The sequence below is a fragment of the Bidens hawaiensis genome, unplaced genomic scaffold, assembly GCF_021521415.1.
Source record: "Bidens hawaiensis isolate Kalapana, Puna unplaced genomic scaffold, B.hawaiensis_p1.1 tig00056603_1, whole genome shotgun sequence".
Classification (NCBI taxonomy): Eukaryota; Viridiplantae; Streptophyta; class Magnoliopsida; order Asterales; family Asteraceae; genus Bidens; species Bidens hawaiensis.
In genome coordinates, this window is record NW_027500180.1 from 6,803 (window position 1) to 25,872 (window position 19,070).

General features: G+C 39.5%; 1 protein-coding gene across 1 annotated transcript; it reads right to left on the minus strand.

Annotated features, from left to right (window-relative positions):
* Positions 1-16,201: 16,201 nt before the first annotated feature.
* On the minus strand, positions 16,202-18,314 carry LOC143601503 (peroxidase 17-like). Its single transcript, XM_077078893.1, has 3 exons — positions 18,004-18,314; positions 17,704-17,895; positions 16,202-17,028 (listed from the first exon to the last, which is right to left on the minus strand). The coding sequence occupies exons 1-3, from the start codon at positions 18,280-18,282 to the stop codon at positions 16,405-16,407; spliced, it is 1,095 nt and encodes a 364-aa protein (XP_076935008.1). The 5' UTR covers positions 18,283-18,314; the 3' UTR covers positions 16,202-16,404.
* Positions 18,315-19,070: the final 756 nt, after the last annotated feature.

The following is a 19,070-nucleotide window of genomic DNA, read 5'->3' on the forward strand; positions in this document are numbered from 1 at the left end:
GAAAGAAAAGAGTTTGAGTTTAATTTGATCTTCTGAAAAGTTTTGTATTTTAAAGGTTCCGCAGATTCGTAAGAATCGATATATATGAGAGAGAGGGTCTTCTTCGAGGAGACCATGAAATTGAACTGAATTTTCCACCATATGAATGATGCTTGATTTGATTTAGAAATTTTCGATGATTTCGAGTGGAGCCACCCCAATGCCGTAGCCTTCGAGAGTTGGCTTGGCATACTGGCTTATGTTCGGCTCATTGTTTTGAGCCGCCATCATTTCTTCTGTTTGATTTTCTCCTGATGTGGTGGAGTCTACTGACTCGTCTTTGATTGCTTCGGCGGTTTCTGAAGTCTGTTTACGTGCTCGTCGACGAAAGAGTCGTTCCGGTTCAGAAATTGGAGAAACAAGCTCAGGCTTAAAGTAGAGGACATACATGGGACTAAATCAAAGTGAAAACATAAGTAAAAGTTAGTTAGAGTTAAGCTAAAGTAAAGTTAAGGTAAATAAAGGTTAAAATTAGGCTAGCCGTAAAATTATATAGTTTAATAGTTAGTAAAAAAAAAATAAAATAAAAGTTAAAAATTTGTACAATTATAAGCAATGACTAAATTAAAACTTGGATCGTTCTTAGAAACGTACCGTATCCCCGGCAGCGACGACAAAAACTTGATGTGGTGCGCGTGTAGCGGTTAAATATAAAGGATGGAATGATTTAGTTTTTGCACAAGATTGTGTTTTAAATTTATAAAAGTGATTTCTACTAAGACTAAACACACACAAAATAAGCAAGTGTACCTATCGTATATGTAGAATATTATTGGTAAGAACCAAGTATCGATCCGTGGACACAAATGTTTCTAATAATAAATCGTTGTTTTACTTTAATCGGAGGTTTTAATCATTTTGGGGTTAATTTTCGAACTTTTTATAAAATATAAATACTTATATATAATATATAGGTGACCAAGACGAGAAATTCCAAACAAGTAGTTCAATTATATGAAGGTTACTATCTAAGATCAATAGTCCACTACATTTTATCATTGATGATTAATATGTAAACATGTGGTAAACTTGCCGTAATAATATATGATATCTAGATAGCTCCTCATTTCTAAGCGAGCATCTATGACATAAAAGAGAGTAGCATGCGCATTTTAAAGTCGACCATTTCCTAATGTCATGCTACCTCGAGAATCTCAATTTAAGTTGGCAAGTAGTTTCGTAAAGTAGAAAGATTAGGATTGACTTCGATTTCTCAAATACCAATTCTAACAACTTCGGGTGGTTATAGTTTATCACATAACCTCCCCTTGGTTGATTTAAGTAGGTTATAAGTACACATTCTGTTAACATATGATTTCTTTAACTAGCATGATATCCTAAGCAATTGCGTTAGCGATGCCATTTTCGGATTACCAAAACTTAGAGAAATAGATCATAACTTATATCTCATCATTTCTAAGTACAATATAAGGATCCATGTTTCGATAAGTTATCAAAGTATTTCTATATTTCAAGAACATGAATCGATCATGAATGATTGACAATATAATTGACAATCACCAATTTTGAATTGTTGAATTAAGATGGTGAAACATTTCTCATCAAAAGATAATTGCAAGATAACCATGTACTTTACAAAACTAAACCACATGTTTTATATAATTATCAAGTAAAACAAAGTTTCTTTATAGATTTTAGATGGTAAATAGAGTTTAGCTCATAATGAGAATAGTTGTGAACATTAGAATGGATGATGATAACACACACATGACTAAACTAAAACAATCTAACCAAATGTGGATGAATCTTTCTTCTTAGTGTTGATGATGATGGTTGATGATGATGACCTCTAAGCATTCAAACTCTTCACTAGATTTTCAATATGAGTGTTAGTGGGTGTGTTTATAAGTGAAAACCGTATAGAACTCTCTTCAAGGCACACCAAATGAGTGCAACATGAGCCACTATTTATAGGCAGTCTGGAGTGAGAAGCACAGCCCCGTGCCTTGGTGGGCACGCCCCTGTGGTTTATTATGATGTGCCAAATCCGTTTTGTCTTTTCTTGTAGATGACCACGGCCCCGTGGGCAAGGGGCACGACCCAGTGCTTTTGTTTCCAGTTTTTGTTTTTTCTGGTGTTCAGAAGCTTGTGGGCGTGTTTCTTGATTTTCTTGTGTTTTCTTCCGTTTTTCTTCGTCTTTTCGCTTGTTTCTTCATTTGGGGCTCGGTTTTACCTTCTGTGCTATGTTATTTGATAGAAATTGCAGTTTTTAGAGATTATTTGATGCTAAAAAGATGTATAATTTTATGTACATCATTATCTAAATTATAAAATTACAAGTAAAGAAAATAATTACATAACGTATATGAAAAAATGTATTTCATTTATGTTTGTGTCTATACTATGTGTATATAATTTGATTTTATTTATATCACAAAATGATTTTTTACTTAACAAAAAAAATGTACGTTCTAAAACGTACCCTAGAACGCTTCTTTTATTGAAACTTTCATTGTCAGTGTCATATATGTATGATTGAAAGAATGCAGGAATAAGACTTCTCACACAATAGTCATATAATAGTAGTTCTGATCATTCAACCTAATTATTGAAGGAGTGTTACCTTTATTGATATATATATATATATATATATATGAATTTGCAACTCATAAAAGGAAATGAGAACATTAAACCACAACGACAGATGTTCTTCAAGAACTATGTTTTTCTGAGATAAACCATGAAAAAGGTTTGGATAAGTTTGACAACATAAAAAATAACATGTTAACCCATTTAATTTTGTGAATATTTTGCTTTATTTGAGCATAGTGTTGTATGACATACTTCCCATACAACGTTCTGATCACTATTGAAGGAAAAAATTAATGCTGACACAAATGCGTCAAATTTGATACAAATTAGGAGCACTGATAGGCCCGAGGGTGGCATGTCGTAAGTGTTCACACTCTATTCTTAAATTTTAATAGTCGATGGAAAAATAGTCAATTTACCAAATCCTGAACCTTTTGATTTTTCCAAAAATGTTATTGCAAATAAATCTGAAACCCAAGTCATATAGACTAGCAAAAGATGTGCCAGTATCACTCAGCTCTCAATATCACTCAGAATTACATATTAATCCATCAAGCTGCTTTGGCACATATGCAAATCAAGAGGTCTTTAAAAGGGTTGTAACGGGGCCAGGTGTACGGGTATGGAAGGGAAATATTTAAGTAGCTCAAACGATCCGACCCGGCTTATTACAAAACATCTAAATAAACGAAAAAACTGTACAACTAACTGACTAATTATATACATCTAAATAAGCAAACTATCAACATACTGATTTCACTTTTTTTTTTACATAAAGGAACTTCAACGAACTACAGAATACATAACTGAATATAAACAGACATCTTTTTGTCTTTTTTCTCAATTTTTTAAGCATAATAACGTGATGCTTAACAATGAGATAAATACAAATACAAAAACAAAAGCAAATACAATTATAGTTACAAATAAACCTAGTAAGCCGGATCGTCTCGTAACATAATGTCGGGGTTAAACAAACGAAAAATAGGTCCAAGAAATATTTTCTAAGGGACCCAACCCCCCGCCCCTCACATTAACCTCACCTCATATGTGTAATAATGAGGCCCCAACCCCCCAATACCCACACTCACGCCCATCCAGATGAGGCTTAACCTAGTTTCCTCTATCACTTTTGCATTTTGCCAACTGTGATCCCGTAATCCATGAACATCAGTGAAAGAACTCAAATGACACGCGTGTACTATATATTATATGTGTATTATATATATTTGGGTCAACTCACACACGTACCGGAGGAATAGGGTTGACGATATAAACATGTATACCTGTCCCCATGACTCGTTATCCCTGCCTAAACGACCCCATTTTCAACTTCTCGTAATAAAAACATTTGTGAGTAAGACTAATGAGACGCTGAAAAACCAACCATGACCAGAAACCTATGACTTGGCATTAATGGCAATAATTAACAGTTAACAACTTTGGTTTCTGAACACTCTTCGAGGTACTATCGGGCTAAAAATTTTCAAATTTCCCCTATCCCCACACTTGAGGTTTACATTGTCCTCAATGTAAGAATACTTAACATTGTCCTCAAAGTTAAAGATGATAGAACGACTAATGAACATTTTAGGGACGGGGTTGAAATTGACTTTTTGACTATTAAGTAATTTAAAAAAATTTCGGGGCTCATGTGAGGCGATTCTACTAACAATTATACAATTACACTTTTAACGTTTAAAGCAATAAAAACAAAATAACTTATGAAACTGAAATCACCTGATATGAACGTGACTGGAGAAGGACCAGTCGGCTCGTGAACTCTCGTAAAACTCGTGTACTCTCGTCTCATCCAATTACCAAACTGACAATCGAACCTGCAAAATCTCGAGATGTGTAGAAGCAAGCTTCTCACAAGTGTAAGACGTAGGTCTTTTAAGAGTTATGAAAATAACTATTTGTAAATTTTATTAAAACAATTACCGAGCCAAATTAATTCGTTTCATAATAAAATCTGTTAAGTTAATTAAAAACGTTAAAAGACCTAACTCACTTTCGTAGGAATCACGATTGCATTTAGCATATGCCACAAGCCCTGTAAACCCCCCGGTATCCCGGGAGGACGAGTGGGGTCTCGTGAGGGTTTATAGTGAACTACACCCACAAAGTTCAATTACAACAATATATACAGATAAAATCAAACACAGTAGCAATCAAAAGATATATGAACATATAATCCCAACCAGTTACCCAAACATGATTCCCCAAAATATAATATTATAATACAGACCATGATACTAATAAAAACAAAATAAGGTGAAAAAGGGTAACCAAAAAGCTACTATACTGGTGGATCATCAGCTGCCTCATCCTGCAGGTCTACAGGCTGCTCCTCTGTAGTAGTCAAAGGGTCTGGGAGTGGTACCTGCAAAGCAGTAAATAATAATCGAAAGTAATCATCATAACGGGCTCGCTGTGCCACCTGCTCCTGTTGAATCTCCGACTGCCGCTGATATATCATCTGTAATGACTGGCTGCTGCGGTTGTGAAGATGATGATGCTGATGCCTGTCTCAGCGGATGCTGCTGCTGAGGCCGCTCAATGCGCGGGACCCGAATGTGCTGACGATGTGTCGGAATCCCCCGCTGCATGGCCACATCGGCTGCAGTACCCTCTGGTGGTGGTACCTGTGGTCCCTGTCGGACTGGGATGAGTATCGGTGGATCGTCATAAGTGCATATCCCGATCCTCTGAGTGTCTGCCAACGAAAACGTCTCTGTAGCCGGGCCCGGAGTGAAGTAATCTCCCGGATATCTATCAAATACGCCCAACGTCTCTGCAATCCTGGTAATGTACGGTCCCAATGCTAACTAGGCCGATGCACCATGTATACTCTGGACTCGTGCGAACGATGTAAGGAGCAGCATCGCAATGTTGGCCTCCCTGCTACTGAACATGGACAGGAGGAACAACAAATCGAAGTTGCTACACTTATCGCGGCCCGAATGGCGGCCAGCGATAGTGTAAGCAACGATGCGGTGCAAGTATCGGTGGACAGGGATCCTGACAGAAGATGCCACCACAGAACTCGAATGGGCCCCGTCCGCGATCTGCCCCCAAAACCGAGCCAGATCAGGCTCAGTGAGCCAAAACGGCCGACCCTACTGCTGATGTGTCCTATAACCGCGAAAGCTCTGGAAAAACGCGGGAGTCTGAACATTCTCCCGCGTATAGAAGCTCGTCGCCACAGCAAAATCAGGGACCGACATCTCATACACGTGTCGTCCAAGTGAGAACAACACGGCATGCGGCTCGTCAAACTCAGGGGCCGTGTATGAGAATGTCGAATAAAACTCGCGTGTGAGCTCGACATATGAAATCGAGTCACACTCGAGTACTGCCTGCCACCGAGCCGACATCAATCCTTGGATAGTGGTATCCGCCCCTAGAGTACCCAATAAATCCCAATCAAATGTCCTCATACGTAAAAGCTGCATACCTCTCATCCGCATGTACCTGGTGTACTCCTCGGACGGATCATAAAAGCTAAGCACCTGATGAGGCGTGCGGTGTCCATCGCCCACGATATCCTCTCGCTCAACGCCCTCAATAATCGGCACCTCGTCACCATCGTAATGTATGATGCGGGGCCCAGTCCTCTGTCTCTTGCGCCTCGAAGACGTAGATGCCCTAGACATATATGTAAAATCAAACATGTAAGTTAGATATGTCAACGGTCAATGTAGTGACAACCGTATAGCATTTCGGTAGCGGTTGTCCCACATAATTAAATAATACTATAATATTAACAAAATAATAAAACTAAAAATAACTAAAAACGAAAAATTCGGGGATACCCTGTTCGTATTTCTCAAAACCATATTAACCCGCCCGAATGGAGATTGAGTGCGGGTGGGTAATCAATTAACAACTCAAACTGTCAAGTTATCCCCGAGACTCGATTAATAAAACACAAACAAACGTGACTCGACACAACTCGATTAACTACACACAACCAAACAAAACAAACTAACATACTTGACACAAACTGACAAACTGTCTCGAAAAACGTGCACAGCAAACAATTAATATGTCGAGTTGGGTTTTGAAGTATTAATGAAATAATTTAAAAATACTTTCACATAAATCGTTTAATATCGAACAAACGCTATCATTTATTTTATAATAAAATAATGATTTTTAAATGTGAACCTCAAAACCCTACTCGTCATATTGAACAATGTCGATTAATCAGACTAATAACCAACCCGAACAACCCGGTAACCACAAATCCGAAGCAACTATTGATAATCCCAACCAATGTCCCGACATATCCGATAAATATAACAAATCTAGCTTCCCGACTATCCAACCCGAATGAACCCACTAATAACCTGACAACGATAATGATACTGAAATAAAATAAGAATATTAAATCAACATACCTTGTCGTCGGTTAACTGAGGAATAATAATAACTGTGGGCGGCGTGTGGTGGTGGATAGACAGCAGTGGTCGGCAGTGGTGATGGCCGGAAAGGGGTACAGTGGTGGTAGGTACGGTGACTGGTGGTGGATGGCAGAGGGTTTGATGGTGAGGGCGTGCGACGGTGTGGTTGGACAGGGATGGTGGTGGTAGGGGGTAGCGGTGGAGGAGTGGTGGTGACTGGGTAAATGAGGGTGGATGGGAGTAGACGAAGTGGTGGTCGTGGTGAGGGTGAGGGGTGGTCGGAGACGAAAGGACGGCGAGGGTGGTGGTGGTTAGCAGTTCGTCGGAGAAAAAGACAGGAAAGAGAGGGAGAAGAAGAAAAGAAGAAAGAAAGAAAGAAGAGGAGGGTAATTAACATCGAACACGGGTACGGGTCAAATCATGACCCATCGCGATATGCGATGGGTCAAGATGGAGACCCATCGCGATATGCCGCCCAAATATTTTTGAATTAGGGTTTGACCCCATCGCGTATCGCGATGGGGTGTGTTGTGGCGTCATCGCGTATCGCGATGACGTCACTTGCCAGGTGTGCCACCCTCCATCGCGATACGCGATGGAGGTAATAAGAAGCCTATCGCGTAGCGCGATGGGTTCTCTGACAGACACAAAAATTTTATAAAAATGCAGCTTTTGGCATCCCGACATCACCTTAAACACGTGCAAAACTCAAAATACTGTTACATACCTGGAATACGTGTGCAAAAACAATGCTTACCGAACTTCTCTATTTTCGGAATCTTCAACAAACTTCCCCACACATAGCGTTTACTGCACAAAACTCGAGACGACACTTAGTACAAGACTCAATAAATTAAAAACAAATTGGACAGACACTTACAAACCCCGGGTTGCCTCCCGTAAGCGCTGAATTTAAAGTCTATAGCTCGGCCATGCCTCGAACTCAGTTATCTTCATAAACAGGTGAAGTTACAATAAAATTCACCGATTCCTTATCCAGTTCGTGTATGTCCTTCATCTCCAAGTATGGCTTCAGTCTATAGCCATTTACCACTTGCCTCAAATGATCATCAAAGTCTTCAATCTCGTACTGACCATGATTTCCAACCCATAAAATCAAATACGGGTCCGTCCACTTACTTTTCAACTTACCATGGAAGAGTTTCAACCTCGTGTTGTACAACCACACTCGTTGACCAACTTCAAAATTCTTCAACCGAATATTTGCATCATGAACTTTCTTCATTTTCGCCTTGTAAGCCGACGCGCACTCATATGCCTCGTCTCTCAACTCCTCGATCTCACACAAAGCCAATTTTCTTGCTTTACCTGCATCATCATAATCCATATTGACCTGTTTAGTAGCCCAAAACGCTCTTTGTGCAATTTCAACCGGCAAATGACAATCCTTTCCATACATAAGTCTATAAGGAGTGGTTCCAATTGGCGTTTTATAGGCGGTTCGGTAGGCCCATAAGGCATCGATCAACTTAGTTGACCAATCCTTTCGGTCTGTCCAAACAGTTTTCTGTAAAATCTGTTTTATTTGCCTATTGGAAACCTCAACTTGTCCACTCGTTTGTGGATGGTAAGGAGTTGCAATCCTATGATCAACATTATATCGTTTAAGCAATTTCCCGAACTTAAAATTCTTAAAATGAGATCCCCTATCACTTATGATGGTTCGTGGGACTCCAAATCTCGAAAAAATTTTACATTGAACGAAATTGCAAACGACTATGTGATCATTTGTCCTAGTGGATATCGCTTCAACCCATTTAAAAACGTAATCGTCGGCCACTAGGATATACAAATTACCGTGTGAATTCGGAAACGGGCCCATGAAATCGATCCCCCAGACATAAAAAATGTCAACAACTAGGATCGGGTTCAAAGGCATCTCGTCCCGCTTGGAAATACTCCCGAGTTGTTGACACTTTAAACAATGTGTCGCGAACTCGTGAGCATCCTTAAACAAAGAAAGCCAAAAGAAACCACTCGTTAAAACTTTTCGAGCGGTTTTCTGGCCACTAAAATGACCACCACACGCAGACTAATGCGTGTGTTCCAAAACAGATCTGACATCCTCCTCGGGCATGCATCGTCTGATCATCTGATCTGCACCAATTTTAAACAAATCCGGATCGTCCCAGATGTACTGTTTAGCTTGGGTTATCAAGTGTATCTTCTTTCTCCTTGGCCAATGCTCTGGTAAATGACCTGCAACTTTAAAATTAACAATATGAGCAAACCAAGGATTTTGTGAAACTTCCAGGATATGTTCATCCGGGAAGGACTCGTTAATGGGCCCATCAGTGTTCCCATTTTCCACCATAATTCGGGACAAGTGATCCGCAACAACATTTTCACTCCATTTCTTGTCCCGAATCTCAAGATCAAATTACTGTAACAGCAAAACCCATCTGATAAGCCTCGGTTTTGCATGCTTTTTATCCATAAGGTACCTGACAGCAGAATGGTCAGAATATATACTAACTTTACTACCCCAAATATAAGACCGGAATTTATCTAGAGCATATACTACTGCTAGTAACTCCTTCTCGGTTGTGGTGTAATTTAATTGAGCATCCGAGAGGGTTTTACTTGCATAGTATATAGCAACGGGTTTCTTGTCAACCCGTTGGCCCAAAACAGCCCCGACCGCATAATCACTTACATCACACATTATTTCAAAAGATAAACTCCAATCAGGTGATTGTAAGATCGGGGCTTCAACTAATTTCTATTTCAAAATGTCAAAGGCCTTAGCACATTCATCATTAAAGTCAAACGGGGCATCCTAAAGCAATAAATTACATAAGGGTTTGGTAATGTCACTAAAACCCTTAACAAACCATCTATAAAACCCGACATTTCCCCAAAAATGATCTAATGCCTTTGACATTTGTAGGATGAAGTAGAGTAGAAATGGCTCTTTTCCCAACTAAGAACCAAGTTCGTTTCGACACATCTTTTCAAAACTCTTTTGAGTTGGTTTAAACATGACTCGAAAGATGTGCCGAAAATCGAAAAATCATCCATGAAAATTTCCAAAGACTCCCCCACCATATCTGAAAAGATACTCATCATGCACCTCTGAAAGGTGGTGGGGGCGTTAAATAACCCGAATGGCATTCGCCTAAAGAATGTGCCATACGGGCACGTAAATGTGGTCTTTTCCTGATCTTCAGGATGAATAGCTATCTGTTGTACCCGGAATACCCATCTAAAAAACAGAAAAATTTTTGACCAGATAGCTTTTCGACAATTTGATCGATAAACGGAAGCGGAAAATGATCTTTTGATGTTGCCGTGTTCAGTTTACGATAATCAATACAAATGCGCCACCCGGTTACCGGCCGGGTGGCGACCTCGTTACCTGAGTCGTCCTTGACGACTTGGATGCCCGCCTTTTTCGATATGGCAAAGATAATGCCAGCATCCAACCACTTCAGCACTTCCTTCTTCACCACTTCCCTCATGTTCTGGTTCAACCTCCGCTGAGCATCATGCGCGGGTTTGACAGCCGGATCTGTTAAAATTTTGTGCATCACAATTGAGGGACTGATTCCCTTCAAATCCGGTATCGTCCACCCGATTGCTTCTTTATTCGCAACTAGCACCTCCATCAAAGCATTTTCCTGTTCAACAGATAAGTTAGAAGCTATAATAACAAGCAATGTATTATTCTTACCAAGAAAAGCATATTTTAAATGCTTTGGGATCTCTTTCAGCTCGACTTTTGGTGCTTCCAGCATTGACGGCTTCAACCCGGTATCAATCTTCTCGGGAAGCGGTTCCACCTGTACTAACCATGGTGGACGGTCTCCTCGCACAGCTGCGATCTCCATCTGTCTTTCCTCATCTTCCAGCAACTTGTCTGTTTCCACCTGTAACCTGTCAAACAAAAAACACGTCTCCGCTGTGCCATCCGAACTGACGACAGATTCGTATAGCGGAATGCACTCGTCAATGACATCGGCCATAAAGCACTCGTCATCGACCGGAGAGTTATCTCCACGTGTGAAAACATTAATTCTCAGTTTACGGTTACCGAATGCCATGTCAACAGTACCATTTCTACAATGAATGTTGGCATTTGCGGTAGCCAAAAATGGTCTACCGAGGATAACCATAGGCTGTTTAGTCCTCTCACCCGAAACATAATCGAGGACTAAAAAATCAACTGGAAAGTAAAAGTCTTCCACCTTGACGATCACGTCAGTCAATATTCCTCGGGGCAGTTTCGGTGTCTGGTTAGCCAAGACAACTGTGGTGGCAGCCGCACGAAGCGGGCCAAAATCGTACTGGTCATATAAACTGCCCGGGAGAATACTGATGCTATCTCCAAGATCTATAAGCGCCCGAGTCATTTTAAAATCACCCACTTGTATGGGTATAATGGGCGTTCCCAGATCTTGCAGCTTGGGTGGAAGTGCACCCGATAGAATTGCACTCACATTGTCGGTAAAATCAATCTGTTTAGGAATCTTATGACTTTTTTTCTGTGTGCACAATTCTTTTAAATACTTTGCATAGGCGGGAATTTGTTTTATGGCATCTAAAAGATGAATGTTAATTTTGACTTGTTTAAATGTTTCCCACATTTTTTCTTTTTGCGGGCCTCATTTTGATGCCATCTTCGCCTTTGATGGCGCCAACAAAGCATCGGGATATGGAACAGTTTTCACCCTTTCCTTATCCTTGGAGTTGTTGGTGTCATCCTTCGGAACCGATTTATTATTTTTAGTTTCACTTTTTTTAGGTTTATTTAATTCAATCGGTTCCGGCTCGTCATCACTGACGAGATTTTCATCAATCTTTTCCACCACCCCATCAACCAAAGGTGGTGGACCCCCAACCTTGTTATCATATTTCTTACCATGACGTAAAATACTTACCTGGTTAACGTGCTTTTTCGAACTGGAACTGTGATGAATCGGGTTGACTGTGGTGTCACTCGGAAGTTGGCCCGCATTCTTTTGTAATTTCGCCATGTCTGAAGCGAGCTGACCAATTTGCTTCATCATTGCCTCCGATGATTTATCCCGTAACTCGAACTGTTGTTTCGTCTTGGCCTTCTGATCAGTCATGGCTTTCAATAATGCATCCAACTTCGAGTGTACTAACTCGTTCGAATTACCCGAGGACCGTTTCTGCTGATCCTGATTACCCGAAATATTCCCCCCGGTTACCGTCTCTGTTATACCCCTGATTCTGATTACTCGAGCCCTGTTGATAACCGCTCTGGCGGTAATTACCCTGCGATCTGTTCTGACTCGATCCCTGAAAATTCGGGTTCAACTGAGAAGACGCGTTCCCGTAACGAAAGTTCGGGTGATTTCTCAGGCTCGGGTGATATGTGTTTGAATTGAACCCTTGGCCTTTGAAATCCCCGTAAGCATAATTAACTTCCTCGGTGTCATCCTCCTCCTCATCATCATAATACTCAGGGCAATTTTCTGTCTTATGCCCGAGTTCACCACAATCTTCACAAACCGGGAATTTCACACCAACTTTCCCGACCTCTTTCTTCTTACCCTTTTTCAACTCAGCTAGTTCACGTTCCAACTCAGTAATTCTTTCAGACTCACTCGTGACTGACTTAACCGATCTGGATGAATTACCCCGTCTTCGTCTTTCAGCTGCTGCTTCTGCCTTGGAATCTTCACACTTGAACTCTAAATATTCCCAATCATCTTCCTCAGGCTGACTCAACAACTGACTATTACACGAGGCCTTAAGATGCTTTCGGTCCTCGTATGTCAAACCATCAACAAAGCATTTTACCAGTTCCCACAGTTCGATAGTGTGATGTGGGCGTTTTCTGATCATATCCTTATACCTGGTAAAAGCTTCATGGAATAACTCACCCGGTAACTGTGAAAAGTGACGAATGTCTGAACGGGCCTCGGTAGTCTTCGACTGTGAATAAAACTCGTTTAGGAAGACTTGTTGCATCTCGGCCCAGTTTCTGATACTGTGTGTTGGTAACGAGTTAAACCACAGTTTCACTTTGTCTTTTAATGAGAACTGGAATAAGCGCAACCGGACTTCATCCTGATCGAACGTACCATCACCAATAGACCCGCAAACAGCCGAAAAATCGATCAAGTGCGAATACGAGTCTTCCGAAGCCATCCCGTTGAAATGAGGAACGATGTTGATGTAGGATGGCCGGGACTTAAAAGTTTGCTGTCCCTGCACTCGTTCCTGTGGAACCAACGGGGATGCTCCATCTTAGATAGCCGGTCTAAACCGACTGTTAACACCATGAGCCGGGGCTAAGTAATTTCTCATTTGCCCCCGGGGTTTCCCATACCGCCCCGGTTAACCGGAATACCACGAACTCTTTCGGGTCGTTCCGCCCGATTAACCCTGTCTCGATCCCTTCGGTTTCTGTTAACGGGTTCAGCCCGTCTTTGAATTACCGGCTCTTCCACTTCTTCTTCGTACTGATTATCACCCTCAGCCTCTGGTTCATCAACCTCATTCTCGGGCTCAACCGCCCGATTCCTCCTAACCCATCGATCAACCTCATCATCAGCTGCCCGAAAACCCTCGTTTCCATTATTCTCTTCACCCTCATCCTCATCTTCAGTCGGAACACTCGATCTGACATCATCAATATTTAACCTAACTCGACGGTTGGGGTTATTATTTGGAGCAGATGGTTTGGCTTGGTCAAAGTTGAGGTTTAAGTTTCGGTTTCGGTTTTGATTTCGGGTTCTAGAGGCACGAGCTGAGTTGTTTTGGTTATTCTGGTTATTGAAGTTTGGTGGGTCAGGTATGTTGTCTAGGTGAAACTGGTTATTCTGTGGAAGTGGGTCTTGGTTTTGGTTGTTGTTCTGGTTCTGGTTCTGGTTCTGGTTCTGGTTCTGGTTCTGATTTTGATTCTGGTACTGGTCTTCCATTTGTGAGTTTCTGTGTTGTACTCGGTTCTGCCGAGCTACTCTCTCGATTTCGGGCTCGTAAACTAACGGAGACTGTCGGCCCGAATGGCGGGTGCGCATAAACCTGTAATCTGCACAACTAACACAACCCGCGTAAAATGAAAAAATACAAATAAAATAAAATAAAATTTAAACTAAGAACTGAAAATTAAAAACACGAAAATCAAATAACACGAAAAACAAAAAGCGCACTAACTCCCCGGCAACGGCGCCATTTTGATTACCGTCGTTTTAGTCAATCAAAAACCTAATTATTCTAAATAGTTAGAGCAAGTAGGGTATCGTATCACAAGGAGTATGTGGTTAATGTATTCGTGTAAACAATTTAATATTATGAAGCGAATGATTTTTAGTGCTGATCACACAAGCAATAGTTTAAATTAAGAGAACTAAGCAACGAACGAACAAGCGAGTTGTAAACAGTTAACAAAGCAAATCACACCCGGGAATTCAAGTAAACAACCAAACAGTATCTCATGCAACCTAACAGATTTATTATTAACGATTAACTGAAAACTGATCAACTAGACAAAACCTTAGACGCCAACAATTACTTTACACACGGCACTGGTTATCAAATAGTCCTTGCCAGTATGACTCATTGCACGTTTTATCGTATTCAATCTAACCAAACAGTTATATGACTAATTATCTAGCAACTGGTAACAGATCGTTCAGAACAACGTAAACCTAAATCGACCGAACACACAGAAATACTAAACATCAATAATCATATATCAATCTTTCAATAACAAAACATAAGTATTCTTAATCACATGAGAAAAACTGTAAATGGTTACAAACGGTACATCCCGGGTGCGATTCTATGAGATTAGCCGAGCCGAGACATCAACAAATCTTCAATGCGGATGATATGGATCATATGTAGGGTCTTGAAACGAGCTAGAATGATGAAAATCGCCTTCTTAGACTGCTGGAATCGCCTCTTGGTCGTCAAAAACGAATTTAGGATTTTCCAAGATGAGAAATAAGATATAAACCAAAAATCCCGTCTGCACACCTCATCGCGATACGCGATGGGGTCTTCAATGGTCCGTCGCGTATCGCGATTGACTAGATTTAACCCCATAGCAATACGCTATATGTCTTCAAGGGATCCCATCGCGTAGCGCGATGGGTCTCCTCACCAGCAAATATCATTAAACTTCTCGTTTCGCGTGCTGGACACCCGGGTCTTCATTCCGTGCTACAACAGGTCCATATTGAGTACTTTAACGCCTGTGACCTGAAATCCAATAATACATGTATGAAATATCGATAGTTCTAGAATAAACAGTTAAAACTAAACAATAAACGAACTAAAACATATACAAATTAACAGACCATCAAATACCAACTAAAGGCACATGAGCAACATAACACGAATGAATCAAGAATACGATTACCGGTATTTTAGGAGACAAACTCGTCTTAACCCGTTTTTATTAAACTCAAAACTCGACACAAATAATACAACAAGATTTTTTATATGATCCAAACATTTAGAACACTTTAAATATATACAAAAACAACTCTTATCAAATTAAAGTGGGAAGACTTAAACTTAAAAGTGTGCTCTCATTTCGTTTTCTATCCAAAAAGTCTGTCAAAAGAATGGCAGCAAGTATCTGACAAAAGCATGTTCTAAGTGTACTTGTAGTATGCTATATACAAATAAACAAATGACACCCCTTTTTGTCCTGTGATGGCCATAAGTTTCAAAAGAGGAGTTCCAATCATTTATAAAAGTGTGATATACTAGAATGTTATCTTAGTGTTGTTTAACCGTTTTAGTTATCAAACTAGTTGGTTTGAAACTTTTTTCATTTGAAAACGAACCAAACTAAGTCGAATGAAATACAAATTATTCAAAACCGAACCAGACAATCGAAATCAAGTTTAGTTCCCTTATTGGTTCTGAGCAAATAACCATCAATTACTACGGATTGGGGTTTAAGCAAAGTAAGATTAATCTAAAATTGTAATTGTAGTAAGCTAAACAACAAAGCTTTAATCAGTTTGAAAATAAATCAAAAGAAAAGTCTTTTCTTTCAAGTTCATTATACTTTAAACTAATGGTGCTAGGCAACCTTGCTTATAAAAAATTTGGACGAGTTGAGAAATCTCGAATTCTTTACGCACATAAGACAGAGGGTTGTGTGCTAACATACATTTTCATATGGTTTTCATTGAACATACGTTTCTATACCAAATTTGTCATATCATCTCTTCACTTTTACTCATAAGTGATACGTTTAGTATATATATTACAAGTGAAGCAAAGTTTAGTCCCAAGATATAAAACCTTGAATTGTATATGATTACAAATTAATATATCGTGATAGAAAATATTTTACCCACAACTCTAATTAATAATTTATATAAAAAGTTGAAACAAAATGCTACATTATCCAAAATCATAATAAGTACATAATGAACTCAAATTAAGTTCAATAACTTAGGATCTTCCTATCAATAGATCTATCTACCACCAAGTCCACCCGCGATCCATAGTTAGCCACCCTACAATTCTTCCTAATCTCCCCCGGCCGCCTTGATTGCAAGTCGCCCATCTTGATCATCCCCTCCACAAAATCCCTAAAGAACTCATCTTGATCCTCACTATACCTTTTAACATACTCTCTTGTTTTCCAATAAGTATACAATGTTTCATCTGAATTCAAAAACCCTCTTCCATTGACCAAGTCTTTGAAATATTGATTGTCAAAAATATGCGGTGTGAAGTCTAAATCACCCGTGACATTCCCATCACCACCAAGCGGGCAAAGTTTGTTTAACTTTTGTCTAAATTTAGGCTCAATGGAGGGGTCTGGGCGGCCCGTGCCTGATTGATTGTAGAGCCTAAACACTATGGAGAAACAACGCCCATTACCAATCGAGTGTGAACCCGAAAGGGCTACTAAATCTTTGACCGAGAGGTCAAACTTGGCAAAGAGATCGATGAGCGTGGTTGCGTTGGCTCGTGGACTAGGCATTATGGCATCGGCATCCTCTTGACTTGCGGTTACGCTATCTTTTCTTCCCAACTTCACTTCCCAATCCGGACCTCCACTCTAGTTGACAACCGAAAAAATACAAAAGTTGAATAAAACATTTATATTATTTTCTATAAAATCTTGTAGCTATAACGATTAATTGTACAAATAAATACCAAACAAGATTTTTTTATGGGTCTTATAATTATTTTTGTATAAATGAAAACAATAATTTATTATTCTAGTTAAATAAATGCCTTCACGTCCCTTGTCTATATTAAAACATAACCAATTATAGATATAAAATCAAAAAAGTTGTTTAATTACTTGTATGTAGTACCAACTATATTTAACAAGAGAGTAAATTATTCTTCTCTGTCTAAGAGTTTTCTCATAGGATGTTCGAATTTTGAATCATGTGCGCGCTCTAAAATGTATAATATTTTTGACTGTAAATAAGATTCGGAGTTGAGTAGTGAGGTGTAGTAAATGTTATGACCATTTGTAAAAAATATTCGACACACGTCTTATATAAAAAATTTAATAAAAGATACTTTATGATATTACCATCGATTTTTGGGAATGATATAATTATAAAATAAAAAAATAACATATGTTTGGAAACAGGAAACACTTATTGTTGGCTCAATAATTGAACACTTGTATTAAATTAAAAAATATTTATAAAATATTCTACTCAAGATATTGTTTGGTAAGGAATCAAATTAAATAAAATAATAAATATGTAAATACCAGAGCGACAGCATCTCTTGACGCCATGATGATGATATCCGCACAAGAAACAGTCAGAGGGCAGGCCATCTCTAGGGCCTCCTTGATTTCATCGACAACCTCGTACGACCGCAAAGAATCTATGTTGGACAACGAAAGCTTCTCTCCGAGCATGGTTGGAGTGTCATCCAACAACATCGAACCATCACACCCCTATTAATTTATTAAATTATTCATTCCATCATACCACAAATAAATTTGATCCAAAAAACAATAATGAAATTGAAATAATTAATTTGGAAATCCAAAAAATCTACTTACGTTAACAAAGCAATCATGGAATTGAAATCTCATGACCGAGGCCCCGCTTCGGGGTTCTCGGATCATGGCCCTCTTCATCACATCTCTGACTATGTGTTCGGCGTTGGGGCATGATCGCGAGTAGTATCCCGGGCGGAGGGGCGGCTCCGCGGCCGGGATGGTGGCTGGGAAGAGGGAGAAGAAGAGGAAGGGGAGGAGGAGGAGACACATTATTTGTAGAAAAGGTTTTGGGGGGAGGTTTTTGTGAAGTGTGGGTTTAACTTTATATAGAGAGTGCATTGTGACTTGTGTGGTGAAAGTGAGGAGATAAGGTTTGATATAAGTCCACAACCGATGTAAATATGTAAATGTACAACTTTCATTGATGTAAATATGTAGGGTGTACAACTTTCATTGATACATTTATTGATTTGTAAAATAATGGATGGTTATAAATTGAAAAAGGTTAAATAAATTGATTAATGAAAAGGTATGGATTATTGATGTATTGTTATTTTACTTATTATGAAAACAGAGATGTGTATGTAATACATATTTTATTTGACGAATTTGGTTGGGCCGGGGGAAAACACGCTTGTGTTGACCTCACAGGGGTATCTCCCTTAGCTGGTTTGAGGGATAATGGGTTTGTAGCTGGGCAAGCAATAAAAAGGGCTGAAACGAAGAAGGTGGAGAAACATGCTAAAGCCTGCGAAGAGAACCAACATGTTTTTGTCCCTCTGGCTTTTGATACATTTGGCTCCTTGGCACCGGAAGCTATCCGTTTTCTAACCAGGGTCCAAAAGGTTGTGCATAGCAATGTGTCGACTCCAAAGGGGCAGGGGTATGTCTTTAACAGGTTAGGGTTTGCAATTCAGAAAGGGGTGGCGGCGCAGCTTGTTGCCCGCCTACCTGCTATATTGATGTAATATCTATGTTTCATCAGTAGAAATAAAATAAATCAGAGGAAAAAGAAATTATGCTAAAAAAAAAAAAAAATAAAAAAAAAAAAAATAATAAAAACTAATATACTTTTTTTTTAAAAAAAAATCTAAGAGCAAACATGTATATTTTGAAACTTCTTTTGC